At 50.9% G+C, this 27936-nt stretch overlaps 1 protein-coding gene across 1 annotated transcript; it reads left to right on the top strand.

Annotated features, from left to right (window-relative positions):
* The first annotated feature begins 1118 nt into the window (after positions 1-1118).
* Positions 1119-27936, top strand: MMP2 (matrix metallopeptidase 2). Its single transcript, XM_070451292.1, has 13 exons — positions 1119-1588; positions 4527-4753; positions 5704-5852; positions 6922-7050; positions 7271-7444; positions 10070-10243; positions 11079-11252; positions 13463-13618; positions 14868-15003; positions 19012-19148; positions 20596-20755; positions 25145-25254; positions 27016-27936. The coding sequence occupies exons 1-13, from the start codon at positions 1433-1435 to the stop codon at positions 27117-27119; spliced, it is 1986 nt and encodes a 661-aa protein (XP_070307393.1). The 5' UTR covers positions 1119-1432; the 3' UTR covers positions 27120-27936.

The raw sequence follows: 27936 nt of genomic DNA, 5'->3' as shown, positions 1-27936 counted from the left end.
CAGATTCATCACCCTGACTTCCGACACCCTCACAGGCCGATTGTCACTGACCTCTCAGCCCATGATGTTGCCCCTCACTCCCACCTCCTCCCCCTCCCCCACTTCACCCCCAATTTCCAGACAGAGGGAACTTGCTGTCCTTCATCTCTGGACCTTTGTAAATGATGTTCCCTAGACCATGAAGATCTCCTGGAGGAGGGCATGGCAACCCACTCCAGTTTTCTTACCTGGAGAATCCCCATGGACAGGTGAGCCTGGCAGGTTACAGTCCATGGGGTGGAAAAAGGTCCGATAGGACTGAGCGACTAAGCTCAGCCAGACCATCCAGCACAATCCCTCCCACCCCCAACCCCCACCTAACACTTCCACGTCTTCAGATCCCAGCCCGGAAGTCACTTCTTCCAGGAAGCCTCCCCTGACCATCTGTGCTAGTTTAGGGACTGAGATCAGGTATTCCCACGCCTGCTGAAGATTCCCATCACAGCTTAGCACGTAGTGAATTCTCCTTCCTGGGAGAGGAAGGGGACGTTCCTCAGGGACAGGGACCAGGACTGCTGGGTTTCCCAGTGGATATCTAGCACCTAGCATTATGCCTGAGGCCAAGTAAATGCTTAAACATTCACAGGAAGGAAAGGAGGGGAGGAGGGGAAGAGGGCAGGAGGGGAGAACCCTTCACTTTGTTTCCATGTCTGTACCTCTTTGCATCTCTCTCATCTCTCTCCTTCCATCTCTAATGATCTAAACGCTCTTGCTCTGATGATCTGTAGGTGTGGACTGATCACCTCTTTTTGACCCTTCCTCCCCATCTCTGACCCACGCCCCGGGAGTGCCGGCAGTCCTGCTCCCCAGGACGTCGAGAGTCTAGAGTGGTCGCGCCAGATGTTTTTCCGCGGGGGTCCTTAGGTTTTGCCCCCCCCATGGGGAATACAGAGGTTGGGAGGTCGCGCACTGATGGTGCTCACAGAGGCCCAAAGCAGCTAGCTGAGGGGAGAGGAGGCGGAGAAAGGAAAAGAAAGGAGAGAAGAGGAGGAGGGCAAGAGGGGGAATGGGGCGGAGAGGGGCGGGCCCGAGCGCCCCCCCCACCCCACCCGCCTCAGCCTTGCCAGCGTCCTCCCAGCCCAGCCGGCCACATCTGGCGGCTGCCCGCCCTTGTTTCCGCTGCATCCAGACTTCCTCCGGCGGTGGCTGGAGGCTACGCATCTGGAGCTTTAAACATAAAAAGGCTTTGCCAGGACGGGGCGAGAGCAGGCGGCGGCGAAGCGGGCTGGGGCCCGGGCCATGCGCTGCTGAGCCTGGCAAAGCCGAGGAGACCGAGTCGAATAGCCCCTCGGAGCGCAGCGCCGCGCGGGGGAGCAGGCGCCAGCCAGGCGGCGACGCGGCCACTCGCACCGAGCCAGCCACCCCCGGGCGACGCGCGGGGCCCGGGAGCGCAATGACCGAAGCGCGAGTGTCCCGGGGCGCGCTGGCCGCCCCTCTGCGGGCGCTCTGCGTCCTGGGCTGCCTGTTGGGCCGCGCCGCCACCGCGCCGTCGCCCATCATCAAATTTCCTGGCGATGTCGCCCCCAAAACGGACAAAGAGTTGGCTGTGGTGAGTTGCGACGCTAGCCTCATCCAACCAAGTTTGGAGAAACTTAGGAGCGGGAGGAAGGGCCACCCCTCCCCCCACCCCCACGGTGGGCTTACAGCGTGGGGGAGGGGCTTCAGTGAACCGCGCGGGGTGGTCTTTGGACCGCCGAAGGAGGGTGGTGGAGCTGCGGTAAGAGGAGAAGGCCTTTGATAAACAGCTTGGCAACTTTCAGGACCCAGAGCGGGGGCGCGCCACCAGCAGGGTCAGGAACCGAGGTGCTATGGCAAACCGCTGGAATGGGCCCCTTTTGCAAATAACAATGACTTTGTCCAGTATCTGGGATTTGGCAACAGGGGGGCGGCTTTGTAAACAATTCTTGGACACATGGCGGGGAGGGGGGGCGGGGGGGTTGGCTGACAAAGCCAGTTGGCCAACGTCCTGGGAGGACTTTGGCAAAAAGCCTGAAGGGGTCTCTTTTGCTAACAGTGGAGGATCCTTGAAACCCCTGTGGGACTTAGGGAAGAGGGGCCCTTTAACACACAATTTGGTTAAACCTTTGCACACGTGAGGGTGGGAGCTCTGGGCAAAGCAGAACTTTGGCCAATGTCTGGGAACCTTCTGCACACATCTGGAGAGGGGCCCTTGGACCAACCTCTCGGGGGTCCTTTTGGCAAGTATTTGGGGCCGATGGGAAACGACCAGCGCATCTTTTCTCAGTGGCTCAATGAACAAACAAGTTGGTCAACGAGGGTCAAGGGTTGGACCTCAGAAGGTTTCCTCCAGCTTCTCCAAAGGAGCCGGACGACGGAGGGAGAGAACGGGCCAGCAGGGCGGGCGGGGGGGGGGGGGGGGTGGGGTGGGGGAGAGGCGGCACGAGGGCCCCGGCGCGTGGGGCGGGGGCGGACTGAGCCCGGCTCGGGTGGGAGAGCGGCCAGGGGGCCCTCCCTGCTGGCGGGTTTCCGAGCTGCAGCTCAGATGCTTCGCGAGCGCGCGCGCCTGGCGCGAGGGGCATCCCCGCCAAGAGGTTGCACAAACAGGGATGGGGGCAGCGGAGGGGCACTGCCCCTCCCCCTGGGTCCCCAGAGCCAGACTCGGGCTGGGTCTGGGCCCCTCAACACTTTCCTTCCAGCGCACATCTGCCCTGCTAATTGCTTCAACCACCCTTTGTTGTTGTTGTTGTTGTTTAGTCGCTAAGTCAACCGCCTTAGAAAGCCCTTATTCTCCCCAAACTGTCCAGGACAGGATCGTCACGCCCTTGGTCACCTGATCACCCGGGGAACTCCTTCTCAAGCTATGACACCACCCCTGCCCCTTTTCCAGCATCTAGGTCTCTGCCTTTTGTGGACAAATGGAGCTGGTCTGCATAATGATGGGGCTGTGGTTGGGGGTGAAAGTGGAGCTTTGTAGCATCAGTCACAAAGCTGCCTGGGTCCCCACACCTTCTACAACCTATGGAGGTCCATGTTGCCCAGAAGCATGCATTGGAGGGTGTGAGAAACCAAACCTTGAACTTAGACCACCTGACTTCAAATAGGGGGTGCACTAACCAACTGGCCTAGTAAATCTAGGGCAAGTGACTTCTCTCTGAGCTTCTCCTACAGAGTAATAAGGGTACCTGTCTTGGGGTTAAAGGAGAGATAATCTTAGGAAATTCCCTAGTGGTCCAGTGATTAGGACTTTATGCTTACACTGCAGTGGACACAGGTTGGATCCCAGGTGGAAGAACTAAGATCTTGTGTGCCTCGTGGCAGGACCACAAAAAATAAATAAAGGAAAATAAAGGAGAGGTCACCTTAGACACGTTGAAGGGTACCTGGGACATGGAAAACCCTCAATAAATGTTAGTCATTGTATGTTATTATTATCATTTATTATTAATATTATTATTATACCCTTTCTTTCCTCTTTCCTAACTACCCTCCTAAACAAGATTAGGGCCCCATTAATAAGGTCTTCTGGCTCTCCCCACCATTCCTATCACATATTTAATTTTTCACTTACTTGTGATCCATCAGCCTCCCTATACTGGGTTTTGAACCCTAAACTGAGACTAGAAACATCTGTCATGCTCACCACTCGACCTTCAGCCCAGTAACACTGGGCTTGGCACCTGTTAGGGGTCAAAAAGTTTTGTCAAATAAATAGATGAACTGATTGGTCTCTGACCCCCTGCAAGGGACTGTTTGGTTTTGGCCTCCATTTGGGCTGAACCAGCTGCACAGTTCCTGAGGACAGGGCTGTTTTCTTTGGGGAAATGGCAGATTCAGGATTTGAACCCAGGTCTGTCCCCTGCTGGGGCCCTGGGCACACAGCCCTTATAAGAAAAGTGAGGGAAATAATCCCTATGTCATCAGCATTTTGGTGGATTAAAAGAGACAATGGAGGTAAAGAGAGGTGGTAGAGAGGTAACAGTTCTAAGCCTGGGCTCTGGAGCCAGTGACTTGGGTCCCAGTTCAGCCCTGCCATTTGAGAGCTGGTGATCTTAGGCAAGTTTCTTAATCTGTCTGTGCTTTAGTTTCCTCTTCTGTGTGATGGAGATAATCATAATGTCTACATAATAGAGGCTATGAGCAGTTTTGTTTTGTTTTGTTTTGCCACACTGCGCAGCGTTGGGGGATCTTAGTTCCTGGAGCAGGGATCAAACCCATGCCCCCTGCAGTGGAAGCAAAGAGTCTTATCCATTGGGCTACCAGGGAAGCCCCTTCAATGAGCATCAAATGAGTTAACACATGCTGACATCAGTACCTGGGCATATAGTGAGCACCCAACTTGTACTCCCAAACCACACTATCTACAGTTGTATGTCACTTGGCTAATGGGAATGTGTCGCCATCTGGGAGTGTGTATGTCACTTAGCTAGTGGTTTGGGAACCTGGGACTCTACCCAGTGCTGATTCCTTTGGCCAATGCTATACCATCCTAACGTGGCTGTTTGTGCCGGGGTCCTTATCTCTTCCAGCAATACCTAAACACCTTCTACGGCTGCCCCAAGGAGAGTTGTAACTTGTTTGTGCTGAAGGATACCCTGAAGAAGATGCAGAAGTTCTTCGGGTTACCCCAGACAGGTGAACTGGACCAGAGCACCATTGAGACTATGCGGAAGCCGCGCTGCGGCAACCCTGACGTGGCCAACTACAACTTCTTCCCCCGAAAGCCCAAGTGGGACAAGAACCAGATCACATACAGGTGCCGAGGCAGGGCTGTGGGAGGCAGGGCGGGCCCTGGTCCACGGGACACTGTGTCTCGTTGGGCGTGGTCTTCTCCCCTCTCCAGGGACCCAGGAGGGATCTTGGGAGGACTTGGCATCCTAAGGAGTTTGCGTACAAAGTTCTTAGGAATGGAATCCAATGGACCAGGACTTGAATCTCACCCTTCCTGGCTGTGGGGCATTGAACTACTTCCTTTTCAGTGCTTTGACCCTTGGCTTTCCACTCTGCAAAACAGAATTAAAACAAAACCTTATTGATGGGTCGGTTGGAAGTCGACTGCGTACATAAAGGGGTCTCACAGTGTCTAGCACATAGTGAGAGGCGGTAGCCATTCCCTTCTCTAGAGGATCTTCCCGCACCAGGGGTCAAAGCCGGTCTCTTGCATTGCAGGCAGATTCTTTGCCATCTGAGCCACCACAGAAGCCCATAATCAATACTAGTCATTGTCATTATTAAATGAGGTTATTGGGGTGGGTAACGAGAACTTGATAATTGGTTGCTATTGATAATGGGGTTTCATGCTATAGAGTTGTAACTGGTTGTAAACTGGGCTGAGAGCTCTGTTCTGTAGGCCTCATGCTGCACTCCAAGGGTGACATCTCTGTGCTGGGTCCTGGAATGCACTGTTTACATTCCTATCCATATGGATTCATCTAAGGCTCTGCAGGACTTCGTGTGGGCTCTTTTCCTAGGAAGCTCTACTTAACATGTACACACATGCCTGCATGTGCAACCACACTCATGCAGACACATACATGTCATGTGTACGCACACATTCACACACCTGTGCACACACATCCACCATTGCACACTCACACACAATCACATATACACACCCTTGCACACATACGTACACACTTGTAGGCCTAGGCATACTCACATGCCTTTGCACACCTGCACACACTCACACGCTTTTGTCACTTCCAGGATCATTGGCTACACACCTGATCTGGACCCCCAGACAGTGGATGATGCCTTCGCTCGTGCCTTCCAAGTCTGGAGTGATGTGACCCCGCTACGGTTTTCTCGGATCCATGATGGAGAGGCTGACATCATGATCAACTTCGGCCGCTGGGGTAGGCAAAGGAGGGGCGCAGGGGGGTCAGTGTAAATGGGCAGTCTGGATATTAGAGAGGCCTGGAGGTGTCTCCTTTCCAGCTTAGCTAGGAGGGCAGAAGATGCAGACTCTAGAGTGATGTAGACTGGAGCAGACATTGGAAAGCCACATTGATGGGAAGTGGATGATCTGACTCCCTGGAGATGGTATGAAACTGAAAGCAGATGGGCTCCCCACACTGTCCAATATGGTAGCCCCTGGATCCTCAAGGCCACTTACTCTTAAATTAGTTACAATTAATATAATTTAAAATTCAGTTTCTTGGTCACTAGTCAAATTTCAAGTGCCCTGTAGTCACATGAGGCTAATAAGTTGGACAAAGAACATTCCCATCATGGCAAGAAGTTCTGTTGGATGACACTTGCAGATGCTGAGGAACTCCAGATATGAAACTGGGTCAGATACAATGGACCAGTGCAGACTTGAGAGTAAGCAGAATGGATGCCAGGGTCTAGGGTACTGTGTGGGTTGGGATGGGAACACAGCAGTGTAGACGTGAAGGTGAACAGTATAGACACTGTGAGTGGAATGTGATGAGGGGAAGTAGCACAGGAGACAGTGCAGGTATGTGGGTAGATGGTATGGCCCTGGGTGGCAAAGTGTTTATGAACACTCATGTTGTGGCCATTGGGAAAAATATGACTTGAAGAGAGGTGATATGGCTAAGAGGATGTGAAGGTAGTTGGTATAGACCCTGGGGACAATGAAGGTGGTGGTGAGGAGACTGGTGTAGCAGTGTAGGTATGTGGGTAGGTGTAGTGTCATCAACAATGGTATAGACAACAAAGGTTGGTGGTAGAGATTCTGAGGGCTGTGTAGACTTGAGGGAGTAGTGTAGACCCTAGGATGCTGACTGTCAAGTCAGCAACACTCTACTGGCTTGCTGTGTCCTCAGTCCTGGATAAGCCAACAGGGCGAGGGAAGGGGACAGAGGGTAGATGGGCTGAAGGGCCCCAACCATGGATGAGATGCAGCTGGGGTTCAGCCCCCAATGGGGGAGCTAGAAGCTGAGATCCAGTGTGTTTCAGAGCATGGAGATGGGTACCCTTTTGATGGCAAAGACGGGCTCCTGGCTCATGCCTTCGCCCCGGGCCCTGGAGTTGGGGGAGATTCCCACTTCGACGACGATGAGCTGTGGACCCTGGGAGAAGGACAAGGTAAGAATATGACCATCTACATGCCAGAGCCTCCTCGCCGATTTTCCGCATGCCTCCCTGTCACCTAGCAACAAAGACTGTGGCTTCCGTGGCAACTGGTAGACCCATCCATCTGCTCAGATGGGAGGGGGAGGGAGGTCACACACCCCGATGAGTCACAATCCTGGTCTCCAAAGAAAGGCCTAGAGAGATTCACCCTCCACCTTGTGTGGCTCCTCAGTGGTCCGTGTGAAGTACGGGAATGCTGACGGCGAGTATTGCAAGTTCCCCTTCCTGTTCAACGGGAAGGAGTATACGAGCTGCACGGACACAGGCCGCACCGATGGCTTCCTCTGGTGCTCCACCACGTACAACTTTGACAAGGACGGCAAGTATGGCTTCTGCCCCCATGAAGGTGAGTGTCCTGCTGGCTTCAGGCCTTGGCCTTCCTGGCCTCCACACTCCCCGGGCCTGGCACCGCCAATCAACCAGTGTCCCCTCAACTTCCTTCAGCGCCCACGTCCCAATGTGAGCCATCACTGTGCCCTTCTCATCTGTTCCGTTATTCACTTAATACTTGGATTAAATCGATTCCTCTTTTGATTTAATCGATTCCTGCTATTAGGTCTCACCAATAGCAATATTTTTGAACTCATCAGTTTGATGGGCTAATTATTTTTTCCAACATACATTAAAATGAACTTAGAATGATTAAAGTGCCCGGTGGGTCTCTTGAGAACCACTTTCTCCCCTCTAGCAGAATTGGAGGTTCAAGGGTTGAGGGGAGCCTTGGGATGAATCAGAAGCCTAACAATGGGATTGGTACTAAGGCTGGTACCCAACCTGGGGACACCAACCTGGGGGATTTCAGACATTGCTTCTGGTTCTGACGCTGACTCTGAGTGTGTGTGTTTGGGGGCTGTTCCATCTGCCTTTCTTGGTCCCCATCTGTCTTTGTTTGTGGCTGCATCTCTGGGTCTTGGCAAAGGCATTAGGTTTGACCTAGTATTTATGTGTGTGTTTTTGTCAGTGCTTGAGACATAAGCTCTAGATATTTTGAAACAATGTAGAGGGAAATTTTTTTTAAAGGGAGAAGGTACTGACATATACACTCAATTCTTTTTAATTTATCCTTGACATACTTCATAATCAGAAATCATGAAAGGACAGCATATATAACCTTATAGTCTTATCAAGTCATCAAGTTTAATGATTCAGGATTTTGAAAACTGAGAAGATACGGAGAAAATGTGAGAAAGTCCAAAACCTTTTAAAATACTTTTTTCTTACTAGTCCATAAAGACTCCTTGATCTATAGATACCTCTGTCTTCTTAGCTATAATTTTACACATTTGTGAATCTTTCTGACTTTATTGCAACTGAACCCTAAGTACCAGCCCTGTTGACAGAAGGAAAGAAACAAAGAGCTAGTTAAATGTGTTCCTGTTTACACTTTTAGTACCCAAAACTCATGCAGTACTTTTTATTAAGTAAAGTTCAAGGCATTGGCCATTAATAAGTCAGAAGTATTTAAAACCAAAAATATTTAATGTATCTTGCATTTCCCAGTAGGGATTTGGATGGCGTTAACCTTCCATGTGTCAACCCCTGTGTTTAGAACAGAATGTCTTGATAATAGAAGGGAAACAGCTGTAATTCATAAGTTGAGGAAGGGTTTTTCCCTGTTCTGGACATTAACCATTGGCTTGGTCCTTAGCCAGATGTAAGTACGCACGACATGCACGTGTCTGGGTCTTGGGGCAGAGGTTCTGGTTACTCAGCCCCTCCTGACTGCTGAGTCAGTGTCTGCTTCCCTCCATCTCTTTGGGGGCAGGATTTGGGAAGAGATGGGGGCTTCCTGGGTGGTAGAAGTGCCGCTGATGGGAAGCCAAAGGTGGAGACTGGTCTTCATCGAGGTTAACACTTCGCCGTTCCCATTTCGAGGCCACCAAGGCAACTTGTCTTCTCCGTCAGCCCCCTTGTTTCTGGCATTCCAGGTGAAGGTCACTGGGTTGGGGAGAGGGGAGCAGTGAGGGTAAGGGGCCCTGAGACTTGTGGGGGTGGCCAGGGACTGGGCTTGATTCTGGCCATGGTGGAGTTAACGGGGGCTGGTGAGGTCACCTCTGGCGCCGTTGTTCACAGATGGTCCTTGTTACGCACTTGTGGTTTTGCTAGTTGGCAAATCCAAAGACACACCATTCTGTAGCTTCGGGTGGATGAGGGTGCGGGGCAGCAGGGGGAGAACCCAAGACAGACAAGCCCAGACTCTTAATCCCACTGTCTCCCCTGAACCCTCCAATCATGGCCCATGTCTTGGGGCGGTCAGAGTGGGAGCCTGGCGTGTGTATTAAAAAGTTTGCAAAGATACCACCTCCCCCTTGCGCCCTCCCCCTCTCCTCTCCCTCCTGCAGGGACCACAGCATCTGGGAAAATGCCTGGGGTTGAAAGGAGGTGAAGTTTTCTCTGTGTGCGCAAGCGTGAATGACAGCATGAGGAAGGGAGAGATGGAGATCATGTGTTTCATAGTTCTCAGTTACAACCCTCATCCATTTAGGTGACCATGAGTAGTTCTGGAGCCAGCTTTTTTCAAACCTCAGTTTCCCTCTTGGTCAAATGGAAAGATGTTGCCATCCTGCCCACCTTGGATGATATATTTAGCAATCTGCAGGGATGCAGATATCAACCAAGCAGAGTAGATGGTGACCCTGGGGCTGGGGTAGGGTTTGGAGGCCCCCACTATGTGCCAGGGGTTAACTATTTTATTGCTGGGGCAGAGGGGGGCGGTCCATAAGGTCCAAGGAAAAGGATGAGGCTGGCAAGGGAGGAAGGAGTATTTACCCCCAGAAGTTCAGAGAAGCAACAGTTTACCAACCAGTATAGATGTTTTTTTTTTAATATGTTACCAATGCTACAACTTGCCTGGTGTGAGTGGGCGTGGGCAGCCAGCTCTGCATCCACACAGGTGCCCAGCGGATGCTCAGGTGGGTAGGTGGGCAGTCTCCCTCACATTTGTACCCTCCCCCTCTCTCCTGCACCCCAGCCCTGTTCACCATGGGCGGCAATGCCGACGGACAGCCCTGCAAGTTCCCGTTCCGCTTCCAGGGCACGTCTTACGACGGCTGCACCACGGAGGGCCGCACGGACGGCTACCGCTGGTGTGGCACCACGGAGGACTACGACCGTGACAAGAAGTACGGCTTCTGCCCGGAGACGGGTGGGTGTCGCGCCTCTCCCCACCCTCTGATAGCAAACCCACGAGAGTGCCCTCCCCACCCCGCTTCCCCAGGACAGGGGCTGCTAGTCAGGACGCTCAGCAGCTGGCCCAGCATGGACACCAAAGTCAGGACAGACGTTGGGCACCCACGGCCAGTTCAGCTGAATTGGCTGGTGATGCCTAAGGTCAGGCCTGCCCAGGACTTGCTCAGAATGACCTGCACTCTCCCAGCCTCCCTGGTCTTTGTCTCTCATCTCAAAGTCTCTCTTTGTCTTAGTCTGCGTCTTTAGATCTTTGTGTTTCAATAAGAATGCCTTCCCTCCCTCCCTCCCTTCCTTCCTCCCTTCCTTTCTCCAGCAGATATTTGCCAAGTCCCTGCTCTCTGCAGAGGACACAGGTAAGTCTCCCATTGGACCACGTGTGATGGAGCTCCTGGTCTTGGAAGGGGTGTTGGCACCCTCAGCTCTGCCCAGCTCCCTCTGGCCCCCCCATGGCCCCACCCATGGAAAGCTAATTTAAAAAGCTCTGGAGTCTGGCTGCTTGGGTTTGCATCCCAGCCCTGCCACTTCTTAGCAGCACTGCCTGGGCAAGTCATTTAATCCCTCTGAGCTCCAGTCTTCCCATCTATGCAGTAAGAGGTAACCTAGGGTCCCTACCACACAGGGTTGTTTAAGGGGGGCCAGGATGTGAGATGGGTATAAAGCCCCTGACCCAGCGGCCCGGACTGAGGGAGCGCTCAGTAAGTCTGGTTTGTTAATGTCCGTGTCCTGTCGTTGCTCCTGGTGGTGGCCTCGGACCCCCTGCCTCCCGCTGACCCATGTCCCTGATCCCACAGCCATGTCCACTGTGGGCGGGAACTCGGAAGGTGCCCCATGTGTCTTCCCCTTCACCTTCCTGGGCAACAAGCACGAGAGCTGCACCAGCGCTGGCCGCAGTGATGGGAAGTTGTGGTGTGCGACCACCTCTAACTACGACGATGACCGCAAGTGGGGCTTCTGCCCAGACCAAGGTATGAGGAGCCCTGGCTTTAGGGCGGAGAAGCTGCACATCCGGCCCCGCCCCTGTGTGGGCGGGGAAACCGTCCAGAGTCCCCACCCACCTCAGCCATAGGCGCCGCCCCCTAGACACCGGCCTGCCGTGGCATAGGTAGGTGCCAATGCCACCTACCGGCATCTCTACTGCGGACCCTCCCACTCGGCAGTGACGCTGCCCGTGCCTGGTGGGGACCGCTTCCCTGCTTAGCCCCGCTTCTCTGGGCAAAGAGGTGGCCTCCAAAATAAGGCCCGATCCATCCCAGTTCCTGGGCGGGAGTCAGTTTTCCCCAGCAGATGCTGCTTTCCCCTCCCACCTCTATACCCCTCCAGGTGGGTCTGTCACACCCCCAAACATCTCAGTGCTGCATGCAGGGAACCCTGCTCCAGAGAGATGATTCTCCTGCGAGACATTCCACTCCAGCAGAGAGCTGCCTTCAGGGAGCTGGGTGGGCAGAAGAGGAATACAGTAGGCGCCTCAGCCTTGCTCTCCCCACCCTCCACTCAGAATGGGGAAGCCCTCACGGCCCTCCCTGCCCCATGGACACCATCCTTTGCCAGGTTGTGAATGGAGGGGTCCTTGTCAGTATTGGGTGCTGAAAACACAGCTGCCAGGGACAGCTCTCTGCCCTCCAGGGCCCACAGGCTTGAGCGAGAGAGTGACTAGGACACAGGCTGTGACCTTAGTGTGTGGTCCCTGCAGTGAACAGGATCCTTGGGGGCACCGGGGAGTCACTCTAGGCTGCCCCAGTGTCACTGGGATCAAGACCCCAGGTGACCAGGTGAGAATGCTGGGCTTGGGCCAGCCAGTATTAGGGCAGGTTCTTTTTAAGTTACTTTTCTTCTTTTTTACTCTCACTGAGATGGAACTTGGAGAATGCCAGCTGATAGAGGCTGGCCAAGGGAGTTTTTCTTATCCTCCCTCAAGTGCCATGTTAAGACTTGCCCTGATTTTACCTGCTCTGTTCCAGCCTCTATCTAAAGGTGGGGTTCTCCACCTGCCAGAGTGGTTTAAGGCTCCAGAGCACGTATAGTGTAGTTGGTTGGGGGAGGGTGCAGTGTATTCGTGTCCTCTTGCTGTGTGTAGTTTCTAAGTTGTGTCCGACTCTTTTGTGACCCCATGAACTGTAGCCCGCCAGGCTCCTTGATCCATGGGATTTCCCAGGCAAGGATACTGGAGTGGATTGCCATTTCCTTCTCCAGGGGATCTTCCCCACCCAGGGATCAAACTTGCATCTCCCAAATTAGCAGGTGGATTCTTTACCACTGAGCCACCAGGGAAGCCCATGTTAGTGTCCTAGGGCCACCATAACCAGATAGCTTAAAACAACAGAAATTTGAAATCTCTGCCTCTGCTGTTATTTGACTATGTACGTCTCTATGTATCTTCTAAGGACGTGGGTCACACTGGATTAAGGGAGGACCCTCCTGCAGTATGGCTTCATTTTAACTTGTAGCTTAATTTATCTGCAAAGACAATATTTCCAAATAAAGTCACAGCCACACATACGTGGGCTTAGGACCTGAACGTGTCTTTGCAGCGACACAATTCAACACACAACCGAGTGCAACAATGGGGTTTGCCCACTGTCTGGCTTGAGCCTGGGCAACCGCTCCAAGTGAGCATCTTTTTACAGCTTCCCCTGGGGAAGAAATGGTGGACCAAGGGTTTCCTCTTTGGAGACTCTGCAGAGCAGGTTTTGCACTTGTTCTTTATAGAGAAAATGAAGAGCCAGGAAATGGGATTTTTAAACAAATGGGCCTTTAAGTAAAGGACTTGCCAATACTGCATGCTCCCCTCTATAGCACATGTGCAGTCCACATGGAAAGGGATGAGGGGACCTGGGTTGACTCTAATTGATAGTAAAAGGTACAGTCTGTCAACCCCAGAATTCTCAGAAGAAGAAAACATCAATATGTGCCACTTCTATGCTCTGAACCATATCATGGAGATGTCCTCAAATGTCACCATTGTTGGAGCCAGGCCTGACTACTACTACTTTCTTTTTTTGGCTGCACCGAGTCACATGTAGTATCTTAATTCCCCTGTCAGGGATCAAACCCCTGACCCCCATGTTGGAAGCCCAGAGTCTTAACTATTGGACCACCAGGGAAATCCCCTGGTCTGACTTTCTCTCTTATCTCTCTCCCTGTCCTTCTGACCCCCTCCCGTCCCTATGGCCCTCAGGGTACAGCCTGTTCCTGGTGGCAGCCCATGAGTTTGGCCATGCAATGGGGCTGGAGCACTCACAGGACCCTGGAGCCCTGATGGCACCCATTTACACCTATACTAAGAACTTCCGCCTGTCCCACGATGACATCCAGGGCATCCAAGAACTCTATGGTAAGCCTCAGCTTGGGGTCCCTGGGGCAGGGGTTTGGGGAGGTCGTGTCGCTGGGGGTGAGGTGCCAGGGGGTGGAACCAGCCAGGTCTGGGACTGCAGGAGACAAGGGCAGGAGTGTTAACCTGGTCTGGGGATATTGGAGCATCACTCCAAGTGGGCCCTCGGACAGCCTTTTCCTTTCCAAATAACAGCAGTGTCTGAGCCTCCCTTGGCTTCCCAGAGCCACGCCGCAAGGCAGGCGGGGCAGAAATGGGCTCTCCATTTTCTAGGCGAGTCAGCTGAGGTCTGAGAAAGGTGGAACCCTCTAGCCCCAAGGTCAATAAGGTTCACGCATCCAAGTGAGGTTTAGAATCCAGGAGAAGTATTAATAGCTAAATACAGGGTAGAAATTCCCGGCACCTGGAATGACCTTAATGAAACAGGAGCGCAAAGCTTCTAGTTCTCTAAACAATTCTTTTATTTTAATGTGTAATAGGATCAGTACAGCTAGTACCTGAAACCATTGATTTATGTATATTAATGCATACAATGAGGCCAGAGTTTACATAACTGACTCCATTTTTAAAAATAAATCAACATATAATAGTACTGGTGATACTTAGACAAGGCTGAAATCGTGAAAATGGTTCTGGAGCAACAAAGTGTGGGGAGCATAGAACTTGGGAAAGAACTGCAGTAGAGTGAGTGGCTCCGGGTTCGAGCGTCGCCTCTGCCACTCACCAGCTTCAAGGGATGGAGCCGGTCTTTACCTCTCTGGACTCAGTTTCCTCACCTCTAAACTGTGGCTGGTTACCCTCAGGAGCGAAGGAGCTGCCTGCCACACCCTCAGTGCTGGCCACATGCTCTCCCCTCAGATCACTCTGACTCTCTTGTGGGCTCAGGAACCTGGGCTTTGGGTTTAAATCGTTGGGCAGGTCATATACAAAACTTGTCTGGGCCTCAGTTTCCTCATTTGTAAAATGGGAGGAAAGATGATGCCTACCTCTTAGGGATGGATATAGAGAGGACTGATTCGGGGGATGTCGGGGAAGAATGTTCATACAAGGTGAAGGACCACAGAATTCTGGTTTCTGTTCAGTCTTCTTTCCAAGTCCAGGCCTCATCCCCCTGTCTTTCCTGGGCTGACACCGAGACCAGAATACTATTCTTCTGACCATTAGCAGGTTGGGTGGGCCAGTCTCGGGGCTCAGCCTGTGGGGGAGAACACCTGGGGCTGGGGAGAGTCTGAGGTCGGGTGTCTTCCCCCAGGGGCCTCCCCTGACATTGATACTGGCACCGGCCCCACCCCAACCCTGGGCCCCGTCACTCCTGAGCTCTGCAAACAGGACATCGTCTTCGACGGCATCTCTCAGATCCGTGGGGAGATTTTCTTCTTCAAGGACCGGTGAGTGTAGGAGCTGGCTTCCTTGCCCTCTGCCCTGTCTCCATTATTCTCATGCTCCCATCTCTTGCTCAAGGACCCCACTGGGGGCTTCACAGAATGGCCAGAATGAGACCCATTTTTGTTGCATGTCCAACAGATTTTGCTGCTATCACAACAGGCACTTCCTGTGCTCTCTCCTAGCCTGTGGGTCTCCTTGGTGTCTTGGCTTCGGGCTGCAGCATGCAGGGATGGTCTGCATGTCACTCCTTCTCCTGGGGTTAGCAGCTACTCGTGACAGATGGCAGAAGCACAAGAGGCCAGATCAGACCACACAAATATATTTAAAGCCTCCACTCTGAGCATATTTGAGTGAGCATAGCTTCACTGGCTGAAGCTAGTCACATGGTCAAGCCCACTCTAGGGGATGGTACTGCACAGTCCTGTGACATCACACATGGATGTAGATTTCTAAAACAGGGATGGAGGGAAGAATTAGGAACAATGATTCCATCTACCACAGACCTTCTCCTGGAATGGCCTTGACCTCAAATGTTCTATATATAGGGAATAAGTCACCACAGGCAGAGAGGTGGTGTCTTTCAGGCTATAAATAAAGGCTCTCACTCAATCCACCAGGGCTGTGATTCACCCCGCTGTCCTAGAGGCAGGCAACAAATCTACAACTACATTAAAGCATCCATCCACCCATCCTTCCATTCTTCTACCTATCCATCACGCATCTATCATCTAATATCCACCCATCCATCCATTATCTGTCCATCCATCATCATTATGTATTCATGTGCATCATCAAGTCATTCATTACCTGTCCATCCATAGAGCATAATAGTTGAGAGAATGGTTCTGGAGCCAGGTTGCTTAGGTTAGAATCCTGGACCTGCTACTAACCTGTTGCACGATTATAGGCAAGTTAATTGTGTATCTGCTTTTTACCTCCCAAATTACTCATCTCTAAAATGGGATTAATAGTCCTACCTGTCTCATAGGGCTGTTTTAAGGATTAGATGAGCTTAGTGCTTAGAACAATGCCTGACACAGACTAAGTGTGTTTAATCGTACTAGCTGTTCTTATTGACAATTACTTGACTTCTACTGTGCCAATACTTTGCTAAACTTTGGGATCTCTGGGTGAGGTGTTTTGTGCTGTGGGCAGAGGGGCTGCTTAATGCTTAGATTGTTGTTTTAGTCATTAAGTCGTGTCTGATCCTTTTGCTACCCTGTGGACCATAACTCACCAGGTTCCTTTGTCCATGGCATGTCCAAGGCAAGAATACTAGAGTGGGTTGCCATTTCCTTCTCCAGGGGATATGCCCCACCCAGGGATTGAACCCACGTCTCCTGCATTGGCAGGTGGGTTCTTTACCGCTGAGCCACCAGGAAAGCCCAATGCCTAGATTAGTGTTCTCAAAAAAAGGTCAATGAATCTGCCCAACAAAAATCACTTAGAGTGTGAGGGTTAAAAGTTTCTGCCCCCACCCTCAGGCCCTCTGACTGAAATTTCTGGGAATGGGTCCCAGGCATGTGCATTTAAAAAAATTTCCCCGTGAGAATTCCCTGGTGGTCCAGTGGTTAGGATTCTGTGCTTTCACTGCCAAGGGCGAGGGTTCACCCCCTTGTCAGCGAACTAAGATCCCACAAGCTGCAAGGCACAGCCAAAAAAAGAAAAAAATTTTTTTTCCCAATGATTCTGATGCACATTAAAGTTTGAGCGCCGCTCGTCTGGTTTAGGGAACAGGGGCAGAGAGGACCGTCATGGCAGAATGAAAGAGATGTGACTGCAGAGATATTAGCACAACACTTTGTGGACACATCTGAGTCCAGGAAGGCTCCGCAGGTGAAGTGATACCCAAGCGGGAATATTAAAGAAGCAGATGCAGGTGGACGTGATGGGGCTGGCAAGGTGGGAGCGTGGTTGAGATGAGGGAATTGCAAGAACAAAACTGGAGAGATGCGAAAGTTACTGGCTTATCCCAGGAGAGCATGGTGAGGCTGAAGATGTTCCACAAACTCTTGTGAAGGGGGTCCTCTGCTCCAGGCACTGGGCTAGGTGCTGGGTGGCGGGGGAGGGGTGGGAGGAGTGGGGCAGATGCCAGTAGGGAGATAGATGGCTAGAATCCAGAGAGAGATGAGACCCATAATGCAATAAGTCAGGTCCATCAGTCCATGAATGCCCAAACCAGGACATGTAACAACAGATCTCAGTGTGCCCTGCAGCCCTCATTTCAGGGATGGGGAGGAGGTGAGCCCAGGGAACCCACACTCCGGCACCACCCTTGATCTGCTGCACTTCTCTCTAAGGAGACCTTGACCACACTGGTGGGTCTGAGTACAGAGCTGGGAAAGGGTGTGGTGCCTAGGCCCAGGTCGGAGCCATCCCTGGTCTGACACATCCCACTTTCTTTCAAAAGGAAGTTGATGAGTGTTTAATGGGCTCCTTGAATTGATCAGTAAGTATTTAAACACTGACCATATGCAGAAATTGGTTCTGGACATTGTGGGGGACTAGAAAGGCAGTATTGAAGGATAATTCAACTTTGGAGTCAGATCTGGATTTGAATCCTGGCAATTCCACCACCTCTCGGAGCGTCATTTGCCAAGTAAGGATCGTGGTACTTTCCTGTATCAGGTTGTTTTGGTCGCAAGTAACAAAGAATCCCAACTCAAACCAGCTTAAACAATGGAAAGAAATTATTCCCACGTGGTACAAAGTCCAGGGGTAGGGCTACCTCCAGGGGCAGAAAGAGGGTCATGGATTCATTGATTTCTTTGTCCACTACCCTCCTTGGCATCAACTTCATCCTAAGGCTGCGTCCCTTGGGGTCACACGATGACTTCTAATGGCAATTGGGGCTGTAAACTTCCTTGCCCACATGCAGCAGAAGAGTGATTGAGAGAGAGAGAGATCTCCAGATGTGAAATACAAGTGTATGTCTTCAATCTTATTGTGCCAACATAGGACATATGGCCACTGCTGAATCAATAACAGTTGCTGGGGAATGCTAAACTCTGATAGGATTAGATCAGTGGTCCTCAAAGTTTGGCATGCATTAGAATCGGCTGGAAGGATTTTTAAGTCACAGATTACTGGGCCCCAAGCCCAGAGGGTATGATTCATGGGTCCTAAGTGGAGTCCAATAATTTGCATTTCAAATGAGTTCCACGTGTTGGTCTGGAGATCTCACTTTGAGAACGGGTAGCTTAAACTCATCAGAATGGGGACTGGATCCATCTATAGGAAAGGAAGGACCATAAGTGTGGGTATTTTGTGAGGAAGGATTATAGGGAAGTAAATAATAGATGCTGGTTAGACCACCAAGAGTGCATATTATTTTATAATATTGTAAGGTTGACATTTTACAAGCCACATGAAGTGCTTGGCACTTAGTAGGCCCTCAATAAATGATGGCTCTTTATTACTCCTGGAGGAGGAAATGGCAACCTGCTCCAGTATTCTTGCCTGGAAAATTCCATGGACAGAGGTGCCTGGCAGGCTGCAGTCCATGGGATTGCAGAGTCAGATACGACTGAGCAACTGAGCATGCACGTACACTTTATTACTCCTGCCAAAGTGCATGAATCCATCATTTCAATTCGGGAAATGCTTTTGAGTGCCATCAGCTCCTTCCTCAATTGACTTCTAATCTGGCAGGAAAGATAAAACACTTAAAAAAAAAACAATCAAACTACTGTTACAGGCCCTTGGTGTTGCCAGTTTTGAGAGACTCAGAGGGGGGAGAGCACAATATGGAGAGAGAGGTAGTTAGGGAAGGCTTCCTGGAGGAGGGAGCAGGAGGGGGAGCAAAGTGGTTACTTCTCTGCTCTGGCGTCTTGCTGAGGGGACTCTGCTCATTCTCCAGTCCTTCTCCACCCTTCCTTTGACCTTGCCTCCCTGCTACCCAGCCAAGGAACTGTCCTGGGATGTTTGTGAGTGGGCTTGGGGAGGCATGTGTGGTTACAGCTACAGAGGGACTGAAGGTGTGGTTTCCTGTGTCCCCTTCCCCCACCCAGGTTCATCTGGCGAACCGTGACACCACGTGACAAGCCCACAGGGCCCCTGCTGGTAGCCACATTCTGGCCTGAGCTACCAGAAAAGATCGATGCTGTGTATGAAGACCCACAGGAGGAGAAGGCTGTGTTCTTTGCAGGTCTGTGGGAGGGGAGCTTCTTGGCCCTCAGCTCCAGGGGGCGCTGTACCATGATTCCTGTACACCGGGGGGTGCTCCAGCATCTGGGAGATTGGTTCAGACATCCAGCATCAACCAGCATTGGCTCACAGAATGAGCATTTCAGTAACCTTTTACTTATTTTTCAATCTTTCTGATTCGTTTTCCAGAGGAAAATGACACTTCAGTGCTACTGTCTTTAATACCTTCCTAATGCTGGTGCCTTTGGCAGATGACAGTTTTAGTTAGAATTTTTTAAACACGTATTTGTTTTTATTTTTACTGTTTACACTTATTTTTGTAGACTTCAAAATGAATTCCTTGAAAGCAGAATGTTGAGTTAAGTAATAGTACGAGGAGACTCTTGTTTAGTTGGTAAGTTCTATCTGACTCTTTCCAACCCCAGGGACTGTAGCCTGCCTCTGTCTCCTCTGTCTATGGGATTTCCCAAGCAAGAGTGGATTGCCATTTCCTTCTCCAGGGGATCTTCCCGACCTGGGGATCAAACCTGCGTCTCCTGAACTGTATTGGCAGGCATATTCTTTACCAGTGAGCTCCCAGGGAGGCCCATGAGGAGTCTCTCTAAGTGGTAAAAATCATCGAGGTAGGGTCATATGGGCTTCCCAGATGGCTCAGTGGTAAAGAATCCAGCTGCCATTTCAGGAGACACAGATTTAATCCCTGGGTCGAGAAGATCCCCTGGAGAAGGAAATGCAACCCACTCCAGTATTCTTGCTGGGAAATCCCATGGACAGATCAGCCTGGCGGGCTACAAATCCATGAGGTCGCAAAAGAGTTGAATTTGACTTAGCGACTAAACAACAGCAGGGCCATATGGGTAACATTTGGGAAACCTTGCTCCTTTACTCTTTATCTGAGCACCTCCCATGTGCCAGGGCTGCAACCCCTGCTCTCAGGGAGCTCATGAACCAGGAGGGGAGACAGAAAAACAGGCTGTTTGGAGGGGACGCAGGAAGGGCTGTGGTGGTTGGGGGGGGTGAAGGCTGAGATGCAGTCATAGGGACAGCTTCCTTGACGCTGAAGGCTCAGACAGCACTGTGGGTGTGTGCTTACCAGCGGACTCCCCAGCTCCTCCATCCCAGAGTGACCAGGGCAGCTGCTGGCTCACAGGGGACCTTTGTGCGAATTAGAAAAAGGTGCCTCTTCGCGGCAATCGTGGCACTTAGAATCTCTGGCTTGATGAGTGAAGCCAGGGTGGGATTCACTCCCGCTCACCTGCTTGGCCAGGGACTTTCCATAACCAATTTGTGAAGGCTTAAGTGGAGGCCCTGATTCTGGGCACTGAACCCGGAAGTGAGCAGAACTCGTGTCCCCATTGAGAAAGGCCACAGTGGGATCACTGGCAGATTGGTGGTGAGAGGAACAGCCTTGGGCACTTGCCGCCAACGCACCCTCTGTTTCACCCCAGGGAACGAATACTGGGTCTATTCAGCCAGTACCTTGGAGCGAGGGTACCCCAAGCCACTGACCAGCCTGGGGCTCCCCAGTGATGTCCAGAAAGTGGATGCTGCCTTTAACTGGAGCAAGAACAAGAAGACGTACATCTTCGCCGGAGACAAGTTCTGGAGGTAAGGGAGGGCGGTGCTAAGGACAGCTGCACCGCCGGCCATGTCGACAGAGAGAAGACATTGGCCTTGAGCCTCTTGGATTGAGCTCAGAGGCTGGCGGGCTGTGGACGCTCCCTCTCTGGTCTCTAATCCGCCAGGGCTATGGGCCCTCTGACCAGTCACCAAAGGGCGAACCATTCTTGGGCACGTTACTGGTACAGTTCTGGTTAGGGCCTCCTTTCCTTGTTCAGAAGTCTTTGGATTGGGCTCATGACTGTCTGGTCTGGAGCTTTGTATTTTAGGGCGACTCAATGAAGAGGGTAATAAAAATAAAAATAATAGCTGCTACTCTGATCCTATGTATGAGGTGGGTATTATTATTATTCTTCCTATTTTACAGGTGAGGATATGGGTTCAGAGAGTTTAAGTATCTGGCTTAATGTCACACAGTCAAGTAGTGGCAGGCTGAGATTTGAACCCTGGAATTCTGGCTCCCAGAGAACATGCTATTCTCCACTTTTCTACACTGTACCTGAGGTAGTGGGGTCTCAAGAGATGGGAGTGGTGAAGGCAGGGATGGCAGAGGGCAAACATGGGATGAAAACTGAGATGGGTACTCACAGGAGCCAGCATCCAAATCTGGCCTCATTGGAAGCAGCGGCACCCTGTGGCCCGGCGTCCACAGGCCCCCTGGCTATGGGTGCAGGCTGGCAGGAAGCCAGTTTGGAAACATGTAGCTCTCTGCCCCAGCTCATCTAAGGGAAGGGTCTAGGGATTTCCCTGGTGGGTCCAATGGCTAAGACTCCATGCTCCCAATGCAGGGGCCCCAGGTTCAATCCCTGGTCAGGGATCCCACAGCCATGACTAAGAGTTCGCATGCTGCAATTAAAAATCTAGCCTCCTGAGACTGAAAAAGATCCTGCATGCTGCAACTAAGACCCGGTGCAGCCAAATAAATAATTTTTTTTTAAATAATTTTAAAACTAAATGGAAGGATCTGATTCTAAGAGACCACGGTCAGGGCTGAGGGCCAGGGAGTCCAATATCCAGGAAAGGTTAGTGACAGGCAGCCTGGATCTCAGGAGTTTCATTATAAATCTTCCCATTTCCTAGATGAGGAAACTGAGATCCAAAGAGATGAACTAACCTGCCTAAGTTATTTGTAGGCAAGTGTGTTGGCTGCCGATTACGCAGATTATAGGATTTTAACTGCTTCTTTTGCCTTCTAACCCTGGGCCCCCAGCAGTGTACCCTCAGGGTCATTGGGTCGGTCGAGAAGGGTTGGTCTTCCTCTTTGCATCCTGGCATTCTCACATTCCTCCTGTGTCTGCATCTGAACCTTTGCCACCCCGGAACAATCCTGCTTCCCTCCAGAGTTCACTGTCTTCCTCCCTCCTCCCCACCACCCGCCCCCAGTTGCCCTGCATTCAGAAGCTGTTTATGTCCCCAGCTGCCGTTTCAGGGTGGAATTCCAGACATATTGCTAAGATACTTAGCAACTTAAGCTGATTGATATCTCAAGCCTCAGGAAAGGAAACAGCCAGGAAACCACAGCGCTGTGCCCACAGGCTCCGTAACACTCCCAGGCACATGCACATACTGTGTGGAAAGGCATCTAGGCACAGCAGTCACTGCATCTCCAAATCTTAGAATCAAAGAGCCCTAGTGTCTTTGAATCAGTGTTGAAAGGACATTTATAATCATCCTGCAACACACACTGTGAATGTAAACATATGGGAACAGACGTGTCCATGTGTAATCATGAGTATATGTGTGTGTATGCATGCATACACACACACACACACACACACACACACTCTCTCTCTCTCTCTCTCTCTCTCTCTCTCTCATGCTCAGGGTGTGCAGGCACCTTGCTGGGTTTTGGGCAGAGTTACCTGCTTTCTAGTCCTTTTCAATAGCAAGCCTACCTGCCAAAGCCTAGATCTGGGACAGACAGCCTGTTCCACAGGGAAAGCTCTGTAAATCTTCCTTAAAAGCAGCAGAACTGAAACATCTATTGGAGGTTCTGGGTGGGGTTTCTAAAGGAGACAGATCTTTTTCCCAGGAGAGATGAGACACTGGTCCTGGTAGAATCTACATAGGCCCAGGCCTCCTTGCTGGAAAAGGAGAAATCGCTCCAGAATGATACAGGACAAGGAGCTACTTCCAGCTTGGACAACTCCAGGGAGTGCTCAGCCCTTGCTTCTAGAAGCTTTCACTAAGCCCAGAAAAATGCATTCAGTATCTCCTATGTGCCAGGCATTTACCTTGGTGCTGGAAGATAGTGGTCAAGCAATAGGCTCTCTCTGGGACTTCCCTGGTGATCCACTGGTTAAGACTCTTTGCTTCCAATGCAGGGGGCATGGGTTCAATCCCTGGTCAGGGAACTGAAATCCCACATGGCAAAGAAATGAATATAATACAGAACTTTTTTTAAAAAAGGAGAAAAAAGAAATAGTTGCTCTCTGCCTGGTGGAACTTACAGTATTATGAAGGGAAGAGATATAAACATGTACAAATAAAATAGTGATGGTTCTCATGATGGGCCCTGTACCACATCCTGGGGCTATGCATTTCACCTGTATTTCTCACTTAAGGTAACCACTATTATTAGCTGTGTTTTCCAGGTGGCCTCAAGGATATACCTTTGAAAATCTCGGACACAAATATCTGTGTTCGTAACACCTACTCTCCACTATAGTTCTACAGCCAGAGAGAAGGTCAGAGGGTCACAGAGAAACCTTTCAAAAAGTGTCCCAGTGACACTTTTTAAAGGTAACACTGTAGGAGGAAGCTCTGCGGACAAAGTGTGAAGCCACATGGTCCTGTTCAGAGCCAGCATCTTCCGGTGCCTCCATGCTGTAGTCTTCCTGGAGGAAAAGAACTTAGAAGCAGATTGGTTCGCCTCTCTGAGCCTCAGTTGATTCTTGCCCTCCCTGCCCTCTGGGTAGAGTGGGAAAGAAGTGAGGGCAAGTTCAAGGGCACACAGCTCCGAGCCATTGTCACTCCAGAGAGTGTAGTTGGAGGGGATGTGGATGGGATGCTGGAATCTTCCCAAGCTGGGAAACTTGGTTTTGGTAAATCAGGTCACAAGGAAGCATGTTAGGTTTTGCAAGAAGTCTCATGACAGAGATGGGATTATGGAAGGCATTTCTGGCAGTTCTGAGGGTGATGGGCGGAGGGGAAAGACTCCTATAGAAGGGAGCTCACAGGGGAAGGTGTTTTTGGCATCTGGGATTGGAGGTGGTCAAGCTGGCTGTGGGGAAGAAAAGAGTCAGCTATGAGGCTGGTACTGGGCTGTCACCAGAAAGATATTCAAAACACAGATCTATCTAGAAAATTAGCACCGTGAGGGCAAGACTTTATCTTGTTTATTACAATATCCACAGCGACATAGTGGGAGGTCATTAAATGTTTGCAGAATAATAAGTGGATGGAGTGTAAGTGGAGAAGCAGTGGAATCAAAATGACCCCAGCCTTTTAAAAGTTCTCCCAAAATTAAAATGAAAAAGACAGATGTTGCTGGCCAGGAAAAGAATATGCCAACTAATACTCCAGGTATTTACACAAATTAAAGGCAGAGCCCCGGATAACGACTTGCCCTGGGAGCTGCCGTTGTGACTGAGATGACAGGAAGTTGGTCTGTGACTCACAGGGAGCTCATGCACCACCTTGTACTGTAACCTCATGTCCCAGATGAGATCATTGCCCAAGATGTGGACTATCAACTCACTTGACAGATGAAGCAGCAGCATTTTTTCAAGCCGAGCAGTGATGGGCAGGACCTTGTCTCTGGGCTCCTGGTCCAGTGCTGTTTGTATGCTGTTTGCAGCGTTTGCTGTTTGCAGAGATCAGAGTTTCTAAGGGAACTAACATTTCTCAGCTACTGTGATAGGCATTTTGCATGTGTTATTCCATTTCATATATATGATAATTAAATATCAATACATTAAATATAGCCCATCTAACAGATGGTAAAACTGAGGCTCAGAGAGCAATTTGCCATCCTATAGCCAGACAGGCCTGAGTTGGACTCCCAGTTAGAAACTGGGTCCCCTTTTTAAGCCTCTGGTATATAAAATGAGTATTATGGTAGTAACTATCATAGGATTGCCATAAGGATTGACTAAGAAAGTATATGGAAGGTGGGTAACACAGTTTAAATGTTAGCAGTAATTATAAGATTATTTTTACGGGACTGTCCCAAGTCACCTAATGAGTGAGTCGTGGAGTTAGGATTTACCCAGGTCTGACTCCCTGCCCCTTAGCTCCAGTCAGGGGCCTCCCTGAAGGGTTAGAGCCGGCCTCGCAGGCTCACCCAGGAGCCATCAGCCGGACCCTCCAGTCACGCTGGGGATGGGCTGGCCGTGAGGGAGGCCCAGTGGTTCACCACGGCCATTTTCCTTGCAGATACAATGAGGTGAAGAAGAAAATGGATCCCGGCTTCCCCAAGCTCATCGCTGACGCCTGGAACGCCATCCCTGATAACCTGGATGCTGTGGTGGACCTGCAGGGCGGTGGTGAGCTGCCCAGGCCTCTGGCCGCTTTCTAGGACTCCCTGCCCCCAGCCAGGGCCCCGCTCCTCGCAAGCACACACTCCCTCATTGTGTGGGGAGGCAGGCGGCGCCCCGGGAAAACAAACCAGCCCCTTCAGCCCAGCGCTGGGAAGGCATCCAGACCCCTGACCTCTGCTCACTCAGCCGGCTCCAGGCAGTAAGACCCAGAAAGGCCCCTCACAGCTGCGGAGCTTGGAGCCAGAGAGCGGGGAGGAGGGGAGGCCTGCCGGGGGCGAGAAACCTGGGCTCGGTGCCCTGGATTCATTCTGGGGTTTGATCCAGGCCCTTTTGGGTTCCACAGGAGGCCTTGTGACCGCCTCCCATTAGCAGAAGGATGGCTCCATTTGAGACAGGACCAACTTTGTCAGGCCCTGATGCTGAGGTGGCAAAGATAGTCCATTTGTCTCTGTTCCTTTGCTGCATAAAACAACCAAACCAGCGAAGGCTAGAATTTGGAGTTTGGAAACCAGATTCCTGAGGAGTCTTCTGGGAGGTCTCTAGGGCCCTGGAAATGAGTCCAGTTTGGCTTTTTAGAGGAGATTTCAATGAAATTTCACAAAGATGCTTTTTGAGCTCCTATCACACGCTAAGCACATGGCCCTGACTAAACCTCTCACATGTCCAAGAAAAAGCACCAGGTGTCAGGTTAAGGATTATCTTCAGAAAGAAGCATCTGCTGAGCACCTCCTGTGTGCCAAGGGGTTGAAAGGAAGTAAATGAGGTCATATGTGTCAGGAGTAAGAAATTCCAAATCCCTGAGGGGCCAAGCTGGTGCATTAATGAGTGAAGCAGGCAAGGCAGACAGCAGGGAGTGATGTGGTCTGTGGAGCATCAGAGAGTACATGGCTTGTTTTCTGGGGACAGCTGCTTCTCTGCTTCTGATGATCTCTGCCCTGCAAGAAAAGGGGAGCAGGGACGGCAATCCAGTAGTTAAGAATCCGTGCTTCCACTGCAGGGGGGTGCAGGTTCGATCCCTGGGTGGGGAACTAAGATCCCACATGCCACCTGGTGCGGCCTCCCAAAAAGAGAAGAGGGGAGTAGTGTTATTAGATATTCTAGCTCTTTTAAAAAGAAGTGAGAAATCCATATTTTCATATGAAATTTCCAGATTATTCAGAACAAAACAGAAAACTTGTGTGGATTAAATAAAACCCACATGTGGGCCATCTGATAGGGATAGCAGTCTCTTGGTTTGCCACCTCTAGGAATGCAAAGTGCCAGGCTTGATGCTTATGCTCAGCCCAGGACTATTATTTATATTAATAATAGCATATATCATCTCATTTTATCATCACCATAACCCCTACGAGGTGGTATCTTTATCCACATAGAATAGAAGAAACAGGGACTCAGAGAGCTTAATTCCTTCCTCCAGCCTCAGAGGGGTCTTCTGTGATTTACACGTTTCTCCCTAGGGACCTCCCTGGGAGTCCAGTGGTTAAAACTTCACCTTCCAATGCAGGGGGTACAAGTTCAATCCCTGGTCGGGGAGCTAAGATCCTACATGCCTCCTGGCCAAATAACCAAAACATAAAACATGAAAGCAGTTTTGTAACAAGTTCAAGAAAGACTTTTAGCAATGGTCCAGATCAAAAAAAACAAAAACTTATAAACTAAAAACATCTTCTCTATGACAGGCAGACTTGTAAAGTTCTCAGGAACCTTCTCTGTGCTATGATGTCTGGAGGATGGGTTGGTCACAGGCTCTTCTCTTTCTCGTTCCAGGTCACAGCTACTTCTTCAAGGGCGCCTATTACCTGAAGTTGGAGAACCAAAGTCTGAAGAGCGTGAAGTTCGGAAGCATCAAATCTGATTGGCTGGGCTGCTGAGCTGGCTCCGCCTCTCCCAGGGCCTGCCCCTCCATCACCTGCTGCACCCCGGGCCCTGAGCACCAGGGAAGGACCCGGGTGGGTGGGGTAGCCCACAGTTCTGTAATTAATCAGCCTTCTCACCCCCACCTGGTAATTTAAGAAGACCTAGAGTGGCTCTGCCCTGTGCTCAAGTAAAGGTGCTGATTGTACCCCTCCTGGGTGTCCCTCCCCCTCCATATCTCACCGGCCCTCCAGAGCCACCCCCAAAGAGATGCCTTGAGATTCTCAATGCAGCCATGCCTGGGCTGCCTTGGTGCTGCCACGCTTCAAGCTCTCCTCCTTCCACAACTTTCTGTGGCTTTACAGCACCTGTGGAGCCAACAGAGACTATGTCGAGAGGGCACTGGTGGCCCGACAGCCTGGCCGGGCATGGGGCAGTGGGAGAGGGGCACGGTCGGGTGACCACCCCAGACACCTGGCCTTCTCCCTGCTGGCTGCCTTAGAACCGTCCCTACATTAGCAGTTTGCTTTGTATGCACTTTGTTCTTTTCTTTGGATTTTTTTTTTTTTTTTTTTTTTACTTTTCCACTTGACATTGCATTTGCTGACGGAAGGACTCAGGTTGTCTGAAGTCACTGCACAATGCATCTCAGTCCACGTCATGATGGTCCCCTTGGTCACTCTCTTTACTTCTTTCCCTCCTCTGTCACTTCCTTCACTGGATGGAGGAAAACCAAGTCATGGCTCCCCCCGCCCAGCCTTCCCCTTCTGTCCCTTCAACAGTTTCCCCGTGGGAAAAATCAGTGAGTACGAATAAAGACACTAATTGAGTGGT

Source organism: Odocoileus virginianus, chromosome 20 (genome assembly GCF_023699985.2).
Source record: "Odocoileus virginianus isolate 20LAN1187 ecotype Illinois chromosome 20, Ovbor_1.2, whole genome shotgun sequence".
Classification (NCBI taxonomy): Eukaryota; Metazoa; Chordata; class Mammalia; order Artiodactyla; family Cervidae; genus Odocoileus; species Odocoileus virginianus.
Note: the sequence above shows the minus strand (reverse complement) of the source record. Positions and strands in the feature narration are given on the sequence as shown.